The sequence below is a fragment of the Phasianus colchicus genome, chromosome 1 (genome assembly GCF_987193195.1).
Source record: "Phasianus colchicus chromosome 1, bPhaCol1.hap1.1, whole genome shotgun sequence".
NCBI lineage: Eukaryota > Metazoa > Chordata > Aves > Galliformes > Phasianidae > Phasianus > Phasianus colchicus.
This window is the reverse complement of record NC_143436.1, coordinates 195,475,073-195,493,537: the sequence shown is the minus strand read 5'-3', so window position 1 is coordinate 195,493,537 and position 18,465 is coordinate 195,475,073. Positions and strand designations below refer to the sequence as shown.

Below are 18,465 nucleotides of genomic sequence, written 5' to 3'. Positions count from 1 at the left end.
TGTGAAAGTCTTATTTGCTGAACTAGTAGAAAGATATCTTTATTTTTTATTACTTCTTATAAATTTGCAACTAGCTTATCAAGACTTTCATAACTTGGGTCTTTGGGTCCTTTCCCTACGTACAGCCTATACATATTGAAGTGATTGTATGTTCACCAAGAGCAAGGTCACAACAGTTACACTGCTTAATAGAAAGATGGCAGTGCTTCTGCTTTTGATTATCTCATAGCTGAGCTATTCAGATAGGCATTTTGCAAGCCTGTTTCATACAGTTGAACTGCCAATATGTAATATATTTTTCTTTCCCAGTAAACTAATTATCTTTGCATTGTGTCAAGTGTGGATGGGGAAGTGCTTTTCTCCCTTGGCAGTCTGTATTTTTGTCATCAGGTTTGTTTTACAAGTATTTGTTTTCTCTCAAGTAGAGACTAGAAAGCATAACTGAATTCAGATTTGATTACTCTATGATTCATATTTGTGTCTTAATCTCATCCCTGACAAAACAAAGTGTCTACTTGTGATTTTTTTGACTGCCATTTCATTTGATTTCCAGCTTAATTCACCAGGTGGGGATCTTATTTTTGCCTTTTCTGATCCTGTTGTTTGCTGGCAGACTCGTTAACTGTTCCTTGCAGGCTGTTGGTCACACCGAGGGTAATCTGCAGCCTCTGCTATTGACAGGCAACTTGATATGAAGGGGACCCACGGTGCTCTATGCTGCATCTCTGAGGAGTTGAGTGGTGAAGGCAGGTTTGTGCTCCAGCATTTTAATCGTGTTCTTACCACCAAGAGTCAGCTGGGCATGTTATTTAAGATTCATGCCAGTCTCTGCTCTGTAGTTGATCAAAACTCATTGTAGCTTATCTGGAAGAAAAGGGGGTTTGGGGCCCTGAGCGACCTGATGTAGTGCTTGATTTGGTGGTGGACAGCCCTGTGCCTATGGCAGGGGGTTGGAACTTTGAGGTCCTTTCCAATTCAAGCCAGTCTGTAGTTCTATGAGCTCTCCCAATGCTTGATGTGAAGCGTGCTGGGGGAATAGTGGTTCAGAGCGAGATGGCTGGACAATGGGTGCCCTGCTCACTCTTTTCACTTAAAGGCTTTCAAGATTTGCTTTATTCTGGTTGAGAAAAACCCTAGCACTTTCTCTTCTTGATGCAGCATTCCTTTATGATGAGCAAATAGTGTGCAGTGAGGTTGAAGAGAAAACTGCTCCTTCCTCCCCTGCCTGCCCCCGAAAAGGGGGCGAAGTCGAAACTTAAACTTCAGTAAACACTTAAACCTTGTTCTTGTACAATCCTCGTGCTTCAGCCATATCACACAAGAACTTCTTGTTTTTCAACTCTTTATCTTCACTGGAGTTGGGCTTAGTTCTATCTTTGTGTAGGGCATCCTATCCAAGGACTGAAGCTTGAAATTCATCAGTTTCTAAACTGCTGTGCTCTTTTGGTAGAGCTGTGTGAGGCACAGTTGTTCTCTCGATCTGATGGACGACTCCTTGCTGTTGCATCAGTGGTGACTGTGACAGTCACAGAAATCCCATCAGCTCTTTATCTCCTTAATAGTGAATAATTAGGTTTCAGCTGTGTGCTGCCAAGTCAGTGTGCTGCACAGTCATCTCACTGCAGCCATTCTGCAGTTCTGAAGCATTCTCTGGTGGGGGCATTTGTTTGGTGTCTTAACACATACCACCATTAGTTTACTTTGGGAGTTACTTACAGTGCTGGTCTTCAAGCATTTGCATCATTTTGTAAATTAATGTTGTTTACCACAGTTCCAAACAAGATAATTGTGCCACGCTTCAGCCGAGGGAAAGCAGCTAGATGTGATTTGTAAAACCTTCATTTTACTCACTTCTTCCCCAAAGAGCTTTCTGAAGTAGAGATTAAACTTTGAGACTTTCAATATCATTTGGTCTATGGCAGAAAGACTGAACAGAAGAAAGAATAAAAGATCTAAAACATCTGGCGTGATACAAAAGTAAAAGCAGGTGAAAGCAGTTAAATGAAGCAATTTCTTTAACTTTAAAAATAGTTTCTATTAAAGACAGGCGGCTCTGGACAATAAAAATTGGCCACCAATATATTGGTCTGTATGTGGTTTTTCCGGGTACGGAGGAGTTCATAAATCACAGAACACAACTGAAAATGTATTTGGACTTGAATTCGTGAGAGATACTTGAGGTCTGAAAGAAATAGATGGAATAAAGATTCTTTCAACTTTCCTAACAGCTAACATCTGAGTGCAACGGGAGTCCTGTTGTGATTTACTGCAAGTCCATCAGAAACTGAAGCTGCAGTGTAGAACAACCAAGGATTAGCTCAGAAATGCACATCAGGATATGAAATTAAGTGAGAGATCTTGATGATTGTTTGACTGAAAAAGGAGCTACTTATCAGTTAGGGTAAAATAACCAGGACAGTTTTATATAAGAATTGTTTAAGAAAAAGACAGAGCAACCTATAATATCTAAAATACACAAACTAGACTAATCAGCTTTTAAGTTTTTTAACAGGTGCTTCCAGCAATATGGGACTGTGGCTGGTGGTCTCCTGGGATGCTTCTCAGCTTCTGGACTGCATTCCTGCAGAGATAGCATAGGATCTACTTCAAGCAGAAATGGTTTCAGGCATCTGGACAGGTGCAGCTAGAAAAGGTGATCATTGAAGCTCCTGCCTGCCCATCACACACCAACCTCAGAACACAAATGGTTTTAGACAAGAATACAATTTCAACTGGAAATCAAAATCTGCCTTGGTTTTTATGTCTTCGTCTGTTTGGCTGTTTTCATCTTAGTGTTTCAGCTGGAGTGGAAATGGTGGCAACCAGCCACCGTTAGTTTTCCACGTTGACTGGAAATGTATATATTGAATTTCTTTTTAAATAGGAAGACTTTTAAATCAGAGCTGACAATTTAGAACCCTGTCTACATTCCCTGTAGTTTGAAAAATGCCATTTGCTGGAGTTAGATTATACCTCATAGAAACTGAAATGAGAAATATAGCAGCGTGCTTCTTACACCTAAAGATGCTTCTAGATTAAATACCAGGTTAGAAAAAGTCTCGTTAGTGTGAAGACTGACTCCAAACCAGTGGCTTCCAAGGAGTCTTGTTAACGGTGTAGGTGTGTACCTGTAAGTGTAATACCCATCATAATGGTATTTCTTCATGCAGATGTTGAAGCTGACTGATTCTTTTATAGCTTGTGAGGTGTTGCAAGGTCTTGGAAGAATGCAGGATTGTCTGCCATTGGTGCTGAGGTGTTGGTTTTGCAGTTTTAACTTGGAGTAAGTAGACTTTCTGTCCATTTTCATTTAAAAGACTGATTTGGGGTTACAATTCCCCATCAGAGTTACTGTGAGCAAAACGTGTAACCTTGGCTTCAGTTTTTCCCTTTCACAGCTCTTTTGAGAGGATCTAATGAGGCTTAGTACTCTAGAAACCTTCTGATGGAGTCTGCACTGTGAAGTAGTACCAGCTGTTGACACACACTTAACCACTCCTTTTAGTTGTGACTTTGTTTCACCCATTTGTGTGGGCAGTTGACGAGGAAATTAGAGATTCTTGATTTTAGTCTTGTGCTGATCTGTATTCTGATACTTGAGAGCAAGCTTTGATTTGTCACTCAGGTTTCTTACAAGTGGGTACATTTGGTGGTAGAATCATTAAGCTTAGAAAAGACCTCTAAGGTCACCAACCCCAACCCACCTCAGTGCCACATCTCAACAACCCCATGGATGGTGACCCCACCACCTCCCTGGGCAGCCCTGCCAATACTCAACCACTCTTTTCAAGAAGAAAATTTCCCTATCATCCAACTCCCTTTGGCACAACTTGAGACCATTCCCTCTTGCCCAATATAGATGAGCAGAACTGAGCCTTGACCTGCTCTTACTTTTGATTTTGCTGCCTGTAAGCAAAACCTCTCTGTGCAAACAGTCTGAAACTGAGCTACCTTAAGTACTTCAGAAACTCAGCATTCCTTTGCCCTTAGAGCTGCTCAGATAGCATCCAGTGCTCAACAGAGGATTTCAGTGCTAAGAATAAGATCTGATTTGAACATGAGGTGCCTCTGATGGACATGAGGAGTTTCCTCACTGATTCTTAGTAGCCTGTTCCCCTTCCATGGCATTCTTTCTTGGACCAGATTTAAGCAGAAGTGTTCTTTATTCAACAGCTCACATCTGCTTTGGGAATTCCAGGTAGAGAGGAGATGCTTATACTTGGGAACCCCTCCCCTTCAACCAGGATAGATGGAGCACAGCTAAGATGAAACCATATTGGTTGCCAACTGTTGCAAGCTCTGCTGAAATGAAATTACTCAGAGATGGTAAACAATGCCTTGTAACTGCTGTGAACTTATTTTTACTGGTTTCCTGTTAAAGGGGACCCTAAAGCTCATTTTGACACTCTGGGAAAACTTTGGGTCTGGAACAGTGTTAGTGTAAGTCTTGAGCATGATATGAGTCACTAACCACAATATTTTTCTGGTTTACTATGGAAGAAACTGTTCTCTCATTGTGAGTCCAAGAACAAAAGTTTTGTTCAAAGCAATGTTCCATGAAAGGGAAGGTGAGCTGTGTGTCTGACAATGCAGTGCATGTGCATGTTGCGCATTTTATTGTGGATTTGCCTCCATTTTGGCAGCGTGGTGCAGCTGGGTTACTCTGCCCATCTGACTTGTATCCCAATGAGTCTTATAAAACACAACTTTTAACCATAGGAATTCATAAGAGCTTTACTTTTGTCACTCCTTCAGGATTACGTGAGTGAAACGTGACACTTCCAAAACAAACATAAGCTTTTAAGACTGAGAATCCTTTTATTGTTTTATCCTGGGTCTTTAAGGCACATCTCAACCATCTGGTTAAAATTGTGTGCTGTTTGGATCACTCTCACGTGGTGTTCACATGAATTCAGAGTGAGACCCTCTTCTTGATTTGAACATCTTTGGCACAATTGGTCCCAAAGCTGCCTTTCAGATGCCTGCCTACCTGCTCCCTTTATCACTATTAGTCCTCATGTTTTTCCCAGCTGGTATCATTGCTGACATGGAAAGTGGAGCAAGAATAGCCTTGAGTGCAGTGGAAACATGAGATAGATACAACTCCATACTGGGCTAGTGTGTTGTAAGCTACTGAAGTTTTGCTTTTTTTCTTGCACCAAGTTAATATTCTCAAACTCTTCTTTATGAGCCACTGTTGAAATAATTACTGCTGTGTGTCAGCTGAGCAATGTGCACTTTGTATACACAAACAGAATATCTCCTGTAAGTGCAGGTTGGACTTAGAGCTGTGTTTTGTTAAGTCTGCTTGCTGATGAAGAGTAATACTCCATAGTCATAAGATGAACAATAACCTATTTTTACAGGAGTTCACAGGAGTGAAGAGTGGTCTAACTGCACAGGGTAGGAGCTTTGTCCATAATTCGAGGAAGCTGTTTAAGTTGAAGTTATTCTGGGCTCTTTATTTCTCATCCACAGTATCAAGACTTGCACAAAGCATTCAGATAAGGTGATAGAAACCCTCATCATCTTGTGACCCTTTGCTGGACTTGCTGAAGTACATCCGTGTCTGACTGTTGTTGGGAGCCAGGACTGGACCCTGCACTTCAGATGTGATCTCAGCAGCTGTAGGATAGAGGGAAGGAGGGATCACATCCCTGGTAATGCTTGTCCTATGTCAACCCAACGTGCTGTTGGTCCTCTTTGCCTCAAGGGCATGTTGGTGGCTTCTGTTCAGCTGAGCACCCACCAGATCCAAGCTGCTTTCCAGCTGATTGTTTCCCACCCATCCTGTACTGGTGGCTGGGCTTATTCCTTCCCCCATTCCTCCATACTGAACTCCACAAAGTTGTTGTTCACCCAATGTTTGTGATGTTTGGAAGTGTCTGAGGATTTTCTCCATCACCTTCCCAGGGCTTAGCTGGTAGCTTCTTGCGTTGTCCTTCTGGGATGTGAGGATGATAACTGCTTTCTTCTGATCTTCAGGACCCTCTTAAATCACTTTTCAAGAGATGCTTGAGGAGGACCCTAGGGCAGAAGCAGGAAGAGTGCAACTTCCATGCCAAGGGATGTTTTTGTCTGTTTAAAGGTGTTCCTAAAGTTGACAAGTTGTGCTACTACTCAGTAACTTCTAACAGTCTCATTCTAGTGATTACACAGCAGATGCTTGTGGCATGCTTTTTCTTCTTTCCAATAAATATATCACGCTTACTCCTTTGAATTTCTCATCTTAGATCAAGCATCTGTGTTCTGCTTTAAAGGAGCTTGGTGATTTTCTCTTCTCACCCCCCTCCCCTTTAAACATACCATTAAGAATGAAATCAAGGAAGAGAGATGTTGGAGTGGAGTGAGCAGGCACATGCCACTTTGCATTTTATTGAGTGCTTTGTGATTATAAAATGACCAAAAGAGTAATTTTCAACTGTAATTTCTGAGCAAGAATAACTATAACCTTACCCAGCAGGCCAACACGCAGTGTGCCAAAGTAAGAGATTGAGCTTACAGCCGTGCTATTTGGAGGAGGCAAAACCAATTTCATGCAGGGAGCCAGCAGTTAAAGTTGCATTCAATTATGCTTGGTGAAACACTACATAAAATGTCCTGGTTCCTGTCCCTTAAGTTTATTGCTTGTGACCAGCCCTAATGGGTAAGTGAGATAACACACAAAGAAAGGAACATCAAAGTTGGTAATATTTTTCTATATGTCATAAATGTGCCTATGCAAAGGCATTCACTGATGTTTTTCAAGGCTTTCATGTGACTTGCGACGTTATAAGTGCTGACATGAGGATGTATGGAGTTTAGAGTCTTTCAGGGTTAATTAGTGGAGGTTAGGGGACAGGATTGTGATTATTAACTGAAAAAAAATAAGAAAGAAAACCACACCAAGACCAACCTGATAAAGAGAAAAGCTTAATCTGTACCGTTTCAGCTGCGTGGGAGATGGTAGCAAGGGCTGTAAAACAGTTTTATCCACTTTTTCTATCTGATGTGTATCAAAGAGCTCTGTATCTAAAACAGAATACCTGGTTCCTGTTACTAGTGACTTAATGAAATACTGTTGTATATCGAGACGCAGCTTGTGTTCCTAATGATGCTTTTATTGTCAAGCTTGACTGAGTTTTATACCCTTAATTGTAAAGATATCCTTTAAACCTGAATCCTGCTACGATTGGATGAGTGTCGTTGTAGAGATTGAAATGAATTCCTTTCCATTTGTGCTTCACACTCAGGGTAACGCGGGGTGGAATTTTTGTAGCATGTGCTCATTTCTAAAGGTTTTGTTTTCTTGCATGGGGAACGAGGTGGATTTATAGCTGTGTTAAACAAGGTGATCTGGGTGCGTGCTATTCGTGGTGCTTTTTATATTCCTCAACTTGAAGTGACCTACGGAGCTTGAAAGTAGCATAAAGCTTGAAATTGACATCTTAATATTTGATTTGCTGTGATCGTGACCCATTAACCTTTAGCTTTAATGGTGCTATGTAATTCTCCTTAAATGTTGCAAATGTACTCTACTGTGGGGCTGCAGTTAAGATTTTTCTCTCTGATTGATGATAAAATACACTTTGTGTAATCACCCCTCCACAGTGCGTGTTGTTTCTAGTAGATATCAATCTCCCATGTTTGTTATCTTAAGTTTAAGAGAGTCTTTGCTTTCTGATGTAATGTGGGCTTTGTGCAGATAACGCACTCGGCTGCTTGATTAAGAGCTGCAGAACGTAGGGTTTGTAAGAAAGGCAGGAGTTTGTTTCATGGTGTAGTTCCCATCCATGTAAGCTGGAGATTGTACTGAAATGACCAACTTGAGCCACAGTGACCTCAACCTCTGGTGGTAAGGAAGAGTCAGAAGGCAATCCTCAGAAAGGTATGTTACAAATAGTGGCAATAGTGAACCACTTCACTTAAACAAGAGTTCCCAGAACGTACAGAGAGGCACCAGACACAGCTATCCAAGGGCATGATAGGGCTTTATATGGTATGTAGATGGGATGGAGAGCACACAAAGATGAGGAACCCTTTGTGTTGTTCTTCTGCTGTGTTGATAAACGGGTTTGCAAATGTCTGTCAAGAGGTCTGTACTCTTTCAATCGCCAAAAAAAAAATGCAATCAAAGGAGAACTCTTAAAAGACTCATTTGGTTTGGAAGTGAGCTGACTGTGACTGTATACAAATGGAAAAGTGGGTTCTGATATTACGATGCATGCTTCTTAAAACATGCTTCGTGTAGTGAGAGGGATATTGCAGCACTGGCAGGGTCAAAAAGCATCTTCTGAAAACATTAAGTATTTAAGCTAATGAATTGTGTTTGCTTAATTTTGTCATCAGTTTTTTTTACAGGATTGCAGGTGCAGAGAATTCTTGATGGTGTATGGAGGGGGATCCTGAGCTAGAGAACCTCATGACCTTTTCCTTTCTAATTTTGGGGTCTGTGGCTTTTTAATCTGAATAATGTCACCTTAAATGCTTTTTTTTTTTTATTTTTTCTCCCTCATCAGATTTCCTTTATACCCAAAAGGAGGAGAGAAGCTTCAGTTTGAATATGGAGTGTATCTTCTCAACAAAAATATAGCACAGGTTGGTACACTGAGATTTATTTTTACTGAATATCTACCATCTCTTAGTGTCACTATGGCAATACTGCTGTCTTGTGAGGCTCTTCTCCATGGAGAGCATCTGTGAACTACTGGAGGTACTCTTCAGATGATGGCCCTCACCTGCCTTTCTGCTTTGCATTCAAGACCTTCTCTGCTGCTTAGAGGAGGGCTTGCCAGCCTTTTTTTCCTTTTGAAATGGTAAACAGTGTGTGTGTATGTGTGCTGTTTTGAAAATGGAAAGTATTTTGTTATTTTCATCATACTCGATTCATTTCTTTCTCATTGCCGTGCCCTTTAATATCATTATTTTAACTGGAATTCTACCTCAACACTTGTTTGATAAGAAAACATGACAATCTGGAAAACCTTGCCAATGCATGAGGTTTTTTTTAAAAGTCCTATAATCATCCTTACTTCCTTGCTCTTATGTTGTTTGTTTTTAAATCATCTCTTGTGTTGCTAAATTCATGATTAATTGCTTTTGACTTGTACAAGTTGATGAGCTTCTATTTGAGATGGTATCTGCTAGCTGATTATAGACCATGTCCTAAAAGATAGCCTGGGATTAATTAGTCTGTTCCTGTTCTTTTCTGTCTTGGCTGTTAAAAGCTTCCCTGACATCTCATCCGACTGTCTTGGTTCTTTTTAACCACGTAACCTCTTATTCTAGTAATCTGTTCATTAATTTGCTTTGTCTTTGCAAGCTGTTATGCATTGAAAGACAACTTCTCCTTGTCTAAGTGTCGTCTATGGATCACATCTCTTAAGGTTGAAGCATACTTGTTGCCTGCTATTCTCCATCTCATCTGCATCCTTCCTGAAGCTCAGTTCCCAAAGCTGGGTGCAGCGTTGAGTCGTTGCCATCAAAGCATTGAGTAAGGAAGGAATCTTTGCAAGTCTTTGCAAAGCTCATTATAAGGTTTGTAGTCTCATCAGAGTAACAGTGAAATTTGTCCTTCAGCACAGGGCTAAGTCTCTTCTGTACACCATTCTGAGTGCAGATGACTCATTTCAATTGTACGTTAGGGTACCCCAGGATGTAGCTTTAAGGCTGCACCTCTTTGTTTCCCTGGTTTGGTGACATGACTTAGGGGATTGGGAAGTAGATGGTGAGAGCTCAGTCTCAGCTTTGTGCTATTTGTGTGTGAGCCTTTTCTCTGTTTATCTAGGTCACTGAATGGAAATACTGAGTAGGGCTGGGATAAAGCGTAGACCCACATGTAGCCCTGCTTCATTATTGCTACTTCCACTTTTGGCAATGAACTGTTAATTACACTCAAAGAGTTCTTGCGTTGGATTCATTCTGTAGGGTGTTTTGCCAGTGTTCCATTTCCCCAGTCACTTGTGTACCACGAAGTGACAAAATAATGTATTTAAATTCAAGCAGAAACACAACATCTCAGTTTCTGACATGTTTGTGGGACTTGAGATAGGATTGCCTTGACACCTTTATGCCTGAAAAATCTTTTTTATACTTAATTTCTATTTGTTTGGTTTGGGTTTCTCCTCACAGCTCTCTCTTCCAACCCTTCCTACCTTTGAATTAGAGTAACACTTTGGGATCTTATTGTTTGGAGGGTTTTTTAGGCTTGGATTGCATTTACCATTTTCCAGACTTCTGGTATCTTGCCCATATTTCGTGTATTTTGGAAGATAACCTCCAATGGCTCTGAAATTACGTAAAGGCTAAAATAGCTTAAGATGAAGTTAATCAAATCCTGCTAATCTTGGAAATTCACTTAACCAAGCTGTTAATATAACTTAGACTGTGAGTCTTTGTTGCTGGCATTAATAATGGCAACCATCTGTTCACACTTTCATAGGGAAGACAGGAGTGAAAAAATGGATTAAATACTCCCTTTCCTTCAAATGATTGATAGCTTTCTCTCTCCATTAGTATCAAATCAATGTTTTCCTTAATCTGCACTTCATACATTCATTACTTCATTCTGTAGCTTGTGAGTGGCAATGCTGCTTGCTGTCATTTTTCAGCCTCATCTATTTTCCTGCACGATTCTGAAGTTTGCCATTGGGTTGTGTGGCACAACTACTCTGTGCTGCTTTGGTAGGTGAAATTATGAATTCTTTGAGCCCGAGTTGGTAGACTTTCCATTTCCTGCAGTCTGGGTTGGTTGGCACTTGTGCCTGTAGTATCTTTTTTCTTATTTTAATAGGAACTGTCATCACTTCACTACTTTTCTTGTTGTTTTTTTTTCTATTTGACTTGTCAAAGTTGGGCCTACTGAAATCACTCCTGATTTTGTTCTTGTCCTATTTCCAAAGGACTGTGAACTGTTGAACTCATGGTCACTCGTTCCCATTCCCTTCCAAGTCCTTGTAGCTGACTTCCAAAATCACAGGCATGTTTTTAAACTCATAAAAGTAAATGAAGACTTGAAACTTGAAGTATGTATTTGTGTTGAAAAATGTTTCCCAATGTGCATGAGATCACTGGTGCAAAGCAGAATAGTCAGTGGCCAAAGTGTGTGAAGTGGTTTTGTTCTACACCAGTGGTTCACACGTTCCTGGTTGAGGTTGTACGTTGCTGACTATAAAAACATAATAAAAGCAAATCAGAAATCTTGGGGGGCTTCTACTACTAATTTAATCATGAAAGTGTTACTGAAGTCTATATAAATTGCTTTGGTCGCCTCTTTTTTGATGTTCTTTGTCAACTATTGCAGCTTTTTATGGTTCTGCCAAGAGGAAATACCGCTGTGAAAGCTGTGTGAAAAATCGAGCAGAGCAGGTAGATAATATATGGGAATACATCACAGGAGTTCTGTATTCAGGGCTGGCTTGATCTAAAACCTGAGATTGTTGGAATCAGCCTCCAACAGAATGTGTAGGTAGCTCTTATAATATCTTACTGGAATTGAAGTTGCTCTGTTCTTTGAATATCTTAAGGATGCTTTGGGAAAAGCTTCCAGATACGCTTAGTTCATGGAACTCCTTGATGAGAATAGATGCCAAAAAGATGGAATGGATAGTGAGAGCTGGTCTCTAGACCATCACAGCCTGTGAGAGAAACCTTTTAAGGCTTATAGGGGTTGAGGAAAATGAGTTAATGCAGATCCATCCATTGCTTTACTCCCTGGCTGCTGTGTGATGTCAAAGCATGGCTGACCATGCTAAAGCATGAAGGGAAGAGCTCATGGTCTCCATCCTCACTGAGTGCTTCATGTGAATCTTGATCATGTGGGTGAGAAACAAAAAGCTCAAAAAAAACGTGCACTGACTCAAATGGCTTCTTCGTGGAAGTTTCCTTGTGTATGGTTTTGTTGTGTTTTTCTTTTTCCCCTTTCATAATTATCTGGAGTTCTCAGGGCAAGGAGAAATGTGAGTGGGGAAGAAGTGAGGCTGGGTTGATATTAACAAAAATTACTGAAATCCAAACTTTCTTCTAGAGATAAAGTGGTACTGTTTTGTGAAACAGCAGGATAATAACAATGAAAACCACATCTTGCACTCAGGAGAATTCAGCTGGAATTAGAAGCAGCTCAGCATTAGCTCGGTAGAGCATTTATTTGGAGAAACTTGCTTTGCTGTTACATTCCAAAGTCAAAACAATGTGTGTTAATTCTGAGAGTTCATAATAACTTCCATCTGTATGTGAGCACAAATTCAGTCCCTCTATTTTCTATTTGTAATACTGAAGCCTTCACGATGGTCAGAGTAGCTTCTTATGTGGGATAATGTTAGGTAAGCCCATACATTTCCAGTTGTGATTTCAGCTCTTTGTCTGGTAATGAACATGCTCAAGCATTTTTTTTAAAGGGAAATTAATGAGTTGTATCTATTTATGTCAACAAATGGAAATCACTGCTGTTCCTGTGCACTGACAGAGGTGAAACAGAATAAAGCTGCAAAAGATGGCAGTGAATTTCATGGGTTCATAAAACAAATTTCATAAGCATTAGATACCAGGAGATAGCAGCAACAGAGCTTGTGGGGCCAGCTATGTTTTGGATGCCTGTGGAGTATCAGAAGAATGTAAAGCTTTAAATGGAAATGATATCAACTTTTGCATTGGTCTTTTACAGTAGAGTTCATGCTATCAAAATGGTCCTTTTGAGTGGATTTGCTAACATTTGTTAGCATCTTAGAGTTGAGATTTTCATGTGTGCTCATCACAACACAACATGAGCAAGGTAGCATCTCCCAAAGAGTGTTCTCACCTTAGAGCATGGTGTGTGTGCCTCACAGCTCCTCTTGGCCATGGGCTGTGATTAGCTGAGCTCTTGTAAGACCTTTAGCAGTGGTCTTGGTGCTCCAGGATTTTGCTCTCAGTTATTTCTATTTATCTTTTAATCTTAGAGTGCAGGGTGTGAGTGCAATGCTTGACTTTGAAATCTAAGGCCGGTAGGAAGAGAGAAGCTTTACTGCTGCTTGCTGGCAGCTCTTCTGTTTCCTTTCACTCCTGAAGCCTTGCTTGCTCAAGCTGACTTTGACGGAGGCTCTTCGTTATATATGAGGAGATGATTCTGCCATGATTTCAGTGACAACCCATCCCTCTTGAGATCACAGAATCACAGAATAGTTTGGGTTAGAAGGGACCTCAAGGATCATGAAGCTCCAATCCCCTGCCACAGGCAGGGCCACCAACCTCCACATCTCATAGCAACCCAGGCTGTCCAGGGCCCCATCCAACCTGGCCTTGAACACAGAATCACAGAATTGGCAGGGTTGGAAGGGACCTCAAGGATCATGAATCTCCAACCCCCCTGCCGCGGGCAGGGCCACTAACCATCCCACCTAATGCTAGACCAGGCTGCCCAGGGCCCCATCCAATCTGGCTTTGAACACCTCCAGGGACGGGGCATCCACAACCTCCCTGGGCAGCTGTTCCAGTACCTCACCACTCTCTCTGTAAAGAATTTCCCCCTGACGTCCAACCTAAATCTCCCTTCCCTCAGCTTAAAACCATTTCCCCTTGTCCTGCTGTCACTCACCCTTTCAAAGAGTTGATTCCCCTCCTCTTTGTAGGCTCCCTTTAGGTACTGAAAGGCTGCAATGAGGAACACCTCCTGGGATGGATGGGGCATCCACAGCCTCTCTGGGCAGCTGTTCCAGCACCTCACCACTCTCTCTCCAACCTAAATCCAACCTCAATCTTGCCTCCCTCAACTTCCAACTATTTTCCCTTGTCCTGCTGTTATTTCCCCTTTCCAAGAGCTGACTCCCATCCTGTGTGTAGGCTCCCTTTAGGTCCTGGAAGGCTGCAATGAGCTCACCCTGCAGCCGCCTTTTCTCCAGGCTGAACAAGCCCAGCTCCCTCAGCCTGTCTTTGCAGCGGAGGTGCTCCAGTCCCCTGATCATCTTCGTGGCCCTCCTCTGGACCCTCTCCAACAGCTCCCTGTCTTTCCTGTACTGGGGTCTTCAGACCTGGGCACAGTTCTCCAGATGGGCCTCACAAGAGCGGAGGTGAGGGGGACAATCACCTCTCTGTCCCTGCTGGCCACCCCTCTTCTGATGGAGCCCAGGATCCCATTTGCTTTCTGAGCTGCAAGGGCACACCGCTGGCTCACGTTAAGCTTTTCCTCTATCAAGACCCCCAGGTCCTTCTCTGCAGGGCTGCTCTCAAGGACTGCTCCTTGCAGTCTGGATGGATGCCTGGGATTCCTCTGTCCCAAGTGTAAAACCTTGCGCTTTGCTGTGTTGAACCTCATTAGATTCTCCTAGGCCCACCTTTCAAGATGGGACATGAATCCTTAATGAGCACACATAATGTTGGAGAAAAGCTGATCCTAAATTGTGTGTAAGATGCTATGTGGCTTCTTTCCTGTTTGTTACTTCTAACTCATACATCTAACTCATACATATACCATTGAAGAGAGTGTGAGTCTACCATCTTGTTCATGAAACTGCCAATTCAAGAGCTTGTCTCTTGCACGATAAATGTTATTCCTCATCCAGTTGCAAGATTGCTTGGAGAGAAAGTAAATACTTCAGAGTGATGGAGCTAGATTCTTGTCCTGGTTGGAAGGGGATTTACTGCAGTTATCTTCTTGTCAACAGGTCAACGAATTGTCAGCAGGTCAGTGAATTTTCTTGCAACTCCAAGTGTCAAATTATTTTTTCTTTCATTCCTTTGCTAGAGGAGAGGGACTCCAGATAAGAATTCTGGAAGATCAAGAGACAAGTCAACTCCTGAGTCCAACTTCCCTATAGAACTGAAGGCTCCCATTTGAGCCTTGCTGCTGCTTTAATCTTGGTTGCTCTCTATCTGCCTTCAGTGGCCATGCCCTTGAAATGATGGTGTTCTGTCCTTGCCTCAGCTGCTGGCTGTTGAAAGCAGACTTGCAAAGCAAACCAGATGAAGCTGGGCTGTTGTGCAGCTCTTTGCTTCCCTAGAGCTAAGAGAAGTGAATGAGTCCTGTCTTATCAGCTCGTCACTGCTGTTTGCCAGAGATCTGCAGTCAGAATGTCCCTTCCCAGACATCACATCCACAGGTTTTGTGAAATCTTTTTAATTCATTGCATTGCATGAATTAAGGTTTTTTTTTTTTTCTGATCGTGTTGAATATGTGGTCAGCACCACCCCACGAGGCCAGGCTTCCCTTCATCCAGTCTTGATTTTTGTCTGATGACAACTGAGTGATGTTAGTCTGATATGTCTATTCACATTGGCATGATTTGCTGAGCCCTGGCCAACAAATAGTTCTGCTTTCATCTGACAATCATTAGCAACATCTGAACTTTGCTATTTGAAGGAAAAGAAATCACAAGGCCAATCTTTTGTCAGTTCTCCCAAGGAAATTTGTTTATTTTCACATCACAGCACTGGAGATCCAAGCGAGGAGCTCTGTCTAATCTTCCCTCTGTGTGTCCAGAGCCACCGTGTCCACTTGGTGGCAGGCAACGTTTACAGGTATTGTGTGACTTGGTAAAGAAGTTTGCACAGCTATTCCTGCTCTCCTGGGAATGTTGTTTGTGTAGCTTGTCTAAATAACATAATAACATTCCCAGAGGCATGGAAGAAAAGCAGAGTTTGTCTTGATATATTTTAGTGGCAAAGTGGTATCTTTCTAATAGCTGCATGAAATAAAAATTGAATGCCTACCCGCTAGTGCCATATGTAAGAAACTGCACTGAAAATCAGCTCTTCAAGATTAAATCAGGCAAGATGCCTAGCTGCTGGCTCTGTTAGCCTATCTAACATGGGAAAAAATCAGTTTCATAATAGAAGCTATTAAACTTTTCCATGGGAAGTTGAACAGCAGAAATGTTAGGAGCAGAAATTTGTTTTGGCAATAAACACTGCCGAGCAGAAGTGTCTTAAAGAGTTGTGTGGGTATCGGTGTAGATGCAGTGCTTATGACCCTTAGAGTGCAGAATACTGTGACTTGCATACTACGTCTTTTATGAGGCCCCTAAACTCAGATCATAAAACGTACAGTTCAGAAAGAATCCACTGTCTGAATTTGTGGCCAATTTAACTGCGTTGGGAAAAGTGTTCCTGAAAGAGCACAGGTTGAATCCAGAGCAGAGTCCTCATCTTGTCAAGTGCCAAGCATTCATTTGAATGCTAAGGAGGAAGGGACTGCACCTGAAAAACCACAAGTACCCTCTCCAGCTGCACAGAGCCAAAAGCTTTTAGGAGAGGTTTCATTCCTGAAAGTCTCCTAGGGCAGCAATGGGCTGATACCCAGCCAGATCATTTAGAATTGGGGAATTTACATATGTTTTTTTGCAAACTAGTTGGAAAGCTTTCTTTTTTTCCCTTTCCTATCGCCCATGCCAAGATGAAATAGGTTGAAATGAGACTGGCTGAGCTGTAACAGCAGTCACCCTTTCATTCAGATGGCAGCCTGCCTGTCCTTGCCTGGAGGCAGTCTGCATTGATCAACCAAGGATGAGCAGCCTTCAGTTCACCAGCTTGCCCTGATCACATCACCTTCAGTGCTGGAGGCTCTGTTTCTTGCTCTGCTTGTACAGGATGATGAGGTTGGGTGGAATGGTGGGGCTGGTACCACCTGCTGAGCCAACAGGCACTTCCCCAACTGAATTTTGGGGACCAGCCCATCACTGGCAGGCGTGCTCTGTGTGTTGGATCATTGGTGTGCTGCACAGCTGTCATCGTCGTCTCTGCATGTTAACTCTTCAGCCTGCTAAGTAAGTTTGTAAAGCAGTGAGTATGTGTTTAAAATAGAACCAAGACTTAGTAATCTAAAGGAAAATGGATTCCTGATACAGTTAAGATGACATGCACGAAGGCTGTTGCCAACTTAAACTGCTTTGTAGTTGATATAGGGATTGCTTTTTGCAATTGGAAGAGATGGAAAAGTGGGAAGTATCAAGCCGTGGCACAGTGTATTAGTGTAAGAAAGAGTCTGTAATGTTTCCTAATGAGTAAGGTGTGTGCTCTAGAGGCAGAGCTTGACTTTCAGATGCAAAGTATTAGCACCTATGGAACTCATGGACTTCATTTGTGAGCCTGTCCCTTCCTTCGGGAGCCTTCTCACTTTCTGCCCTGTTGCCATCTCTTCATGAGAAAAAACTCATGCTAAGGCACTAGAGGCACTAAATTATCCTTTCCTGAAACCTGACCAGCTTTAATGAGTAAAAAATAAAAATCTTGGGTTGGAAGAGACCTTAAGAATCATGAAGCTCCAACTCCCCCAATGCAGGCAGGGCCACCAACCTCCACATCTCATAGCTGCCCATGGCCCCTTCCAAACTGGCCTTGCCCCATCCATCCCTGGAGGTGTTCATCTACAGCCTTTCTGGGCAAAAATTGCTCTCACCTGCCATTAGCAAGCAAGTGATGAGCAATGGGAGACTTCTTTTTTGTTGTTTTCATTTCCCCATCCACCCACACCCTGTGTTCTCCTGTTGCTCAGTATGAATGCTTTGTGCTCTGTAAGGCAGGCTCTTACTCTTCTGGATAGGATTTGGCACATCAGGGCACAATTCCTGTTTTGAAAGCTTTGGGTATGACAGCTGCTTAATCATCCAGAAATGCCTTTCAGCCTTGGTGTATGCTGTGGTTGAAGTTCAGAGCGAGTTGTTCTCTGACAAAAGGAATAAGTGTGTCTGATGTCTGTTGGCTTGTATCATTTTTGATCAGTCCAGAATGCTTAGAAATCCAGGGCTTGAGAGGATTTCTTTTTCAAGAGACATGAAATACCAAATGGAATATTGCACCTTTCTCTGCTGACCTGGTGCATAATCCCTGCAAATATCCTTTGAGTTGATACTGTGTTAAGAGAAAAACAAAACAAATCATAGATTCATAGAATGGCCTGGGTTGCAAAGGAGCACAGTTCTCACCCAGTCCCAACCCCCTGCTATGTGTAGGTCGCCAACCAGCAGCCCAGGCTGCCCAGAGCCACATCCAGCCTGGCCTTGAATGCCTGCAGGGATGGGGCATCCACAGCCTCCTTGGGCAACCTGTTCCAGTGCCTCACCACCCTCTGGGTGAAAAAAGGAACAGGACATAAATGTGCCTGTGGTATTAGCTTTATGCTTTGATAAATCCATTCCAAAAGCATTAACAGGCAGTTTTGTTATTTGGTGTTGGGTCATCTTACTCTGTACCTTAAGATGCTACAGGAAAGGAACCTGGAGAATTAGTTCTGTGTGCATGAACAACATGCTCCATTAAGTGGTATGTGTGCAGTGACAGAAGAGTAGATCTCCAGCAAAAACTTTTAGCTCTTCTGTGCTGTGTTAGAAAAGTCCTTTGGAAAAAAAAAAAAGCAAAACAGAATTTGACAGATAAAATCTAAAGCATTGATCCAAACCTGTGGAATCTGTTCCTTGCAGTGAAAACATTCTTGTTTCCAGAAAGCATTACTCAAAGAGCAAGAGATCCATAGAAAAGCAAGTGAGCCCATCCCAGAGATCCAACACAGAACCTTTGGGG

General features: G+C 42.2%; 1 protein-coding gene across 4 annotated transcripts in view; it reads left to right on the top strand.

The window, feature by feature from the left end:
• The window catches only part of UVRAG (UV radiation resistance associated), an 83,435-nt gene that overhangs the window by 45,263 nt on the left and 19,707 nt on the right, over nt 1-18,465 (top strand). For all 4 annotated transcript variants that reach the window (XM_090134163.1, XM_090134162.1, XM_031601097.2 and 1 more), the window contains one exon: nt 8,499-8,577. In XM_090134163.1, coding sequence (XP_089990289.1) covers nt 8,499-8,577 — 79 coding nt within the window. The remainder of the gene's footprint in view (nt 1-8,498; nt 8,578-18,465) is intronic.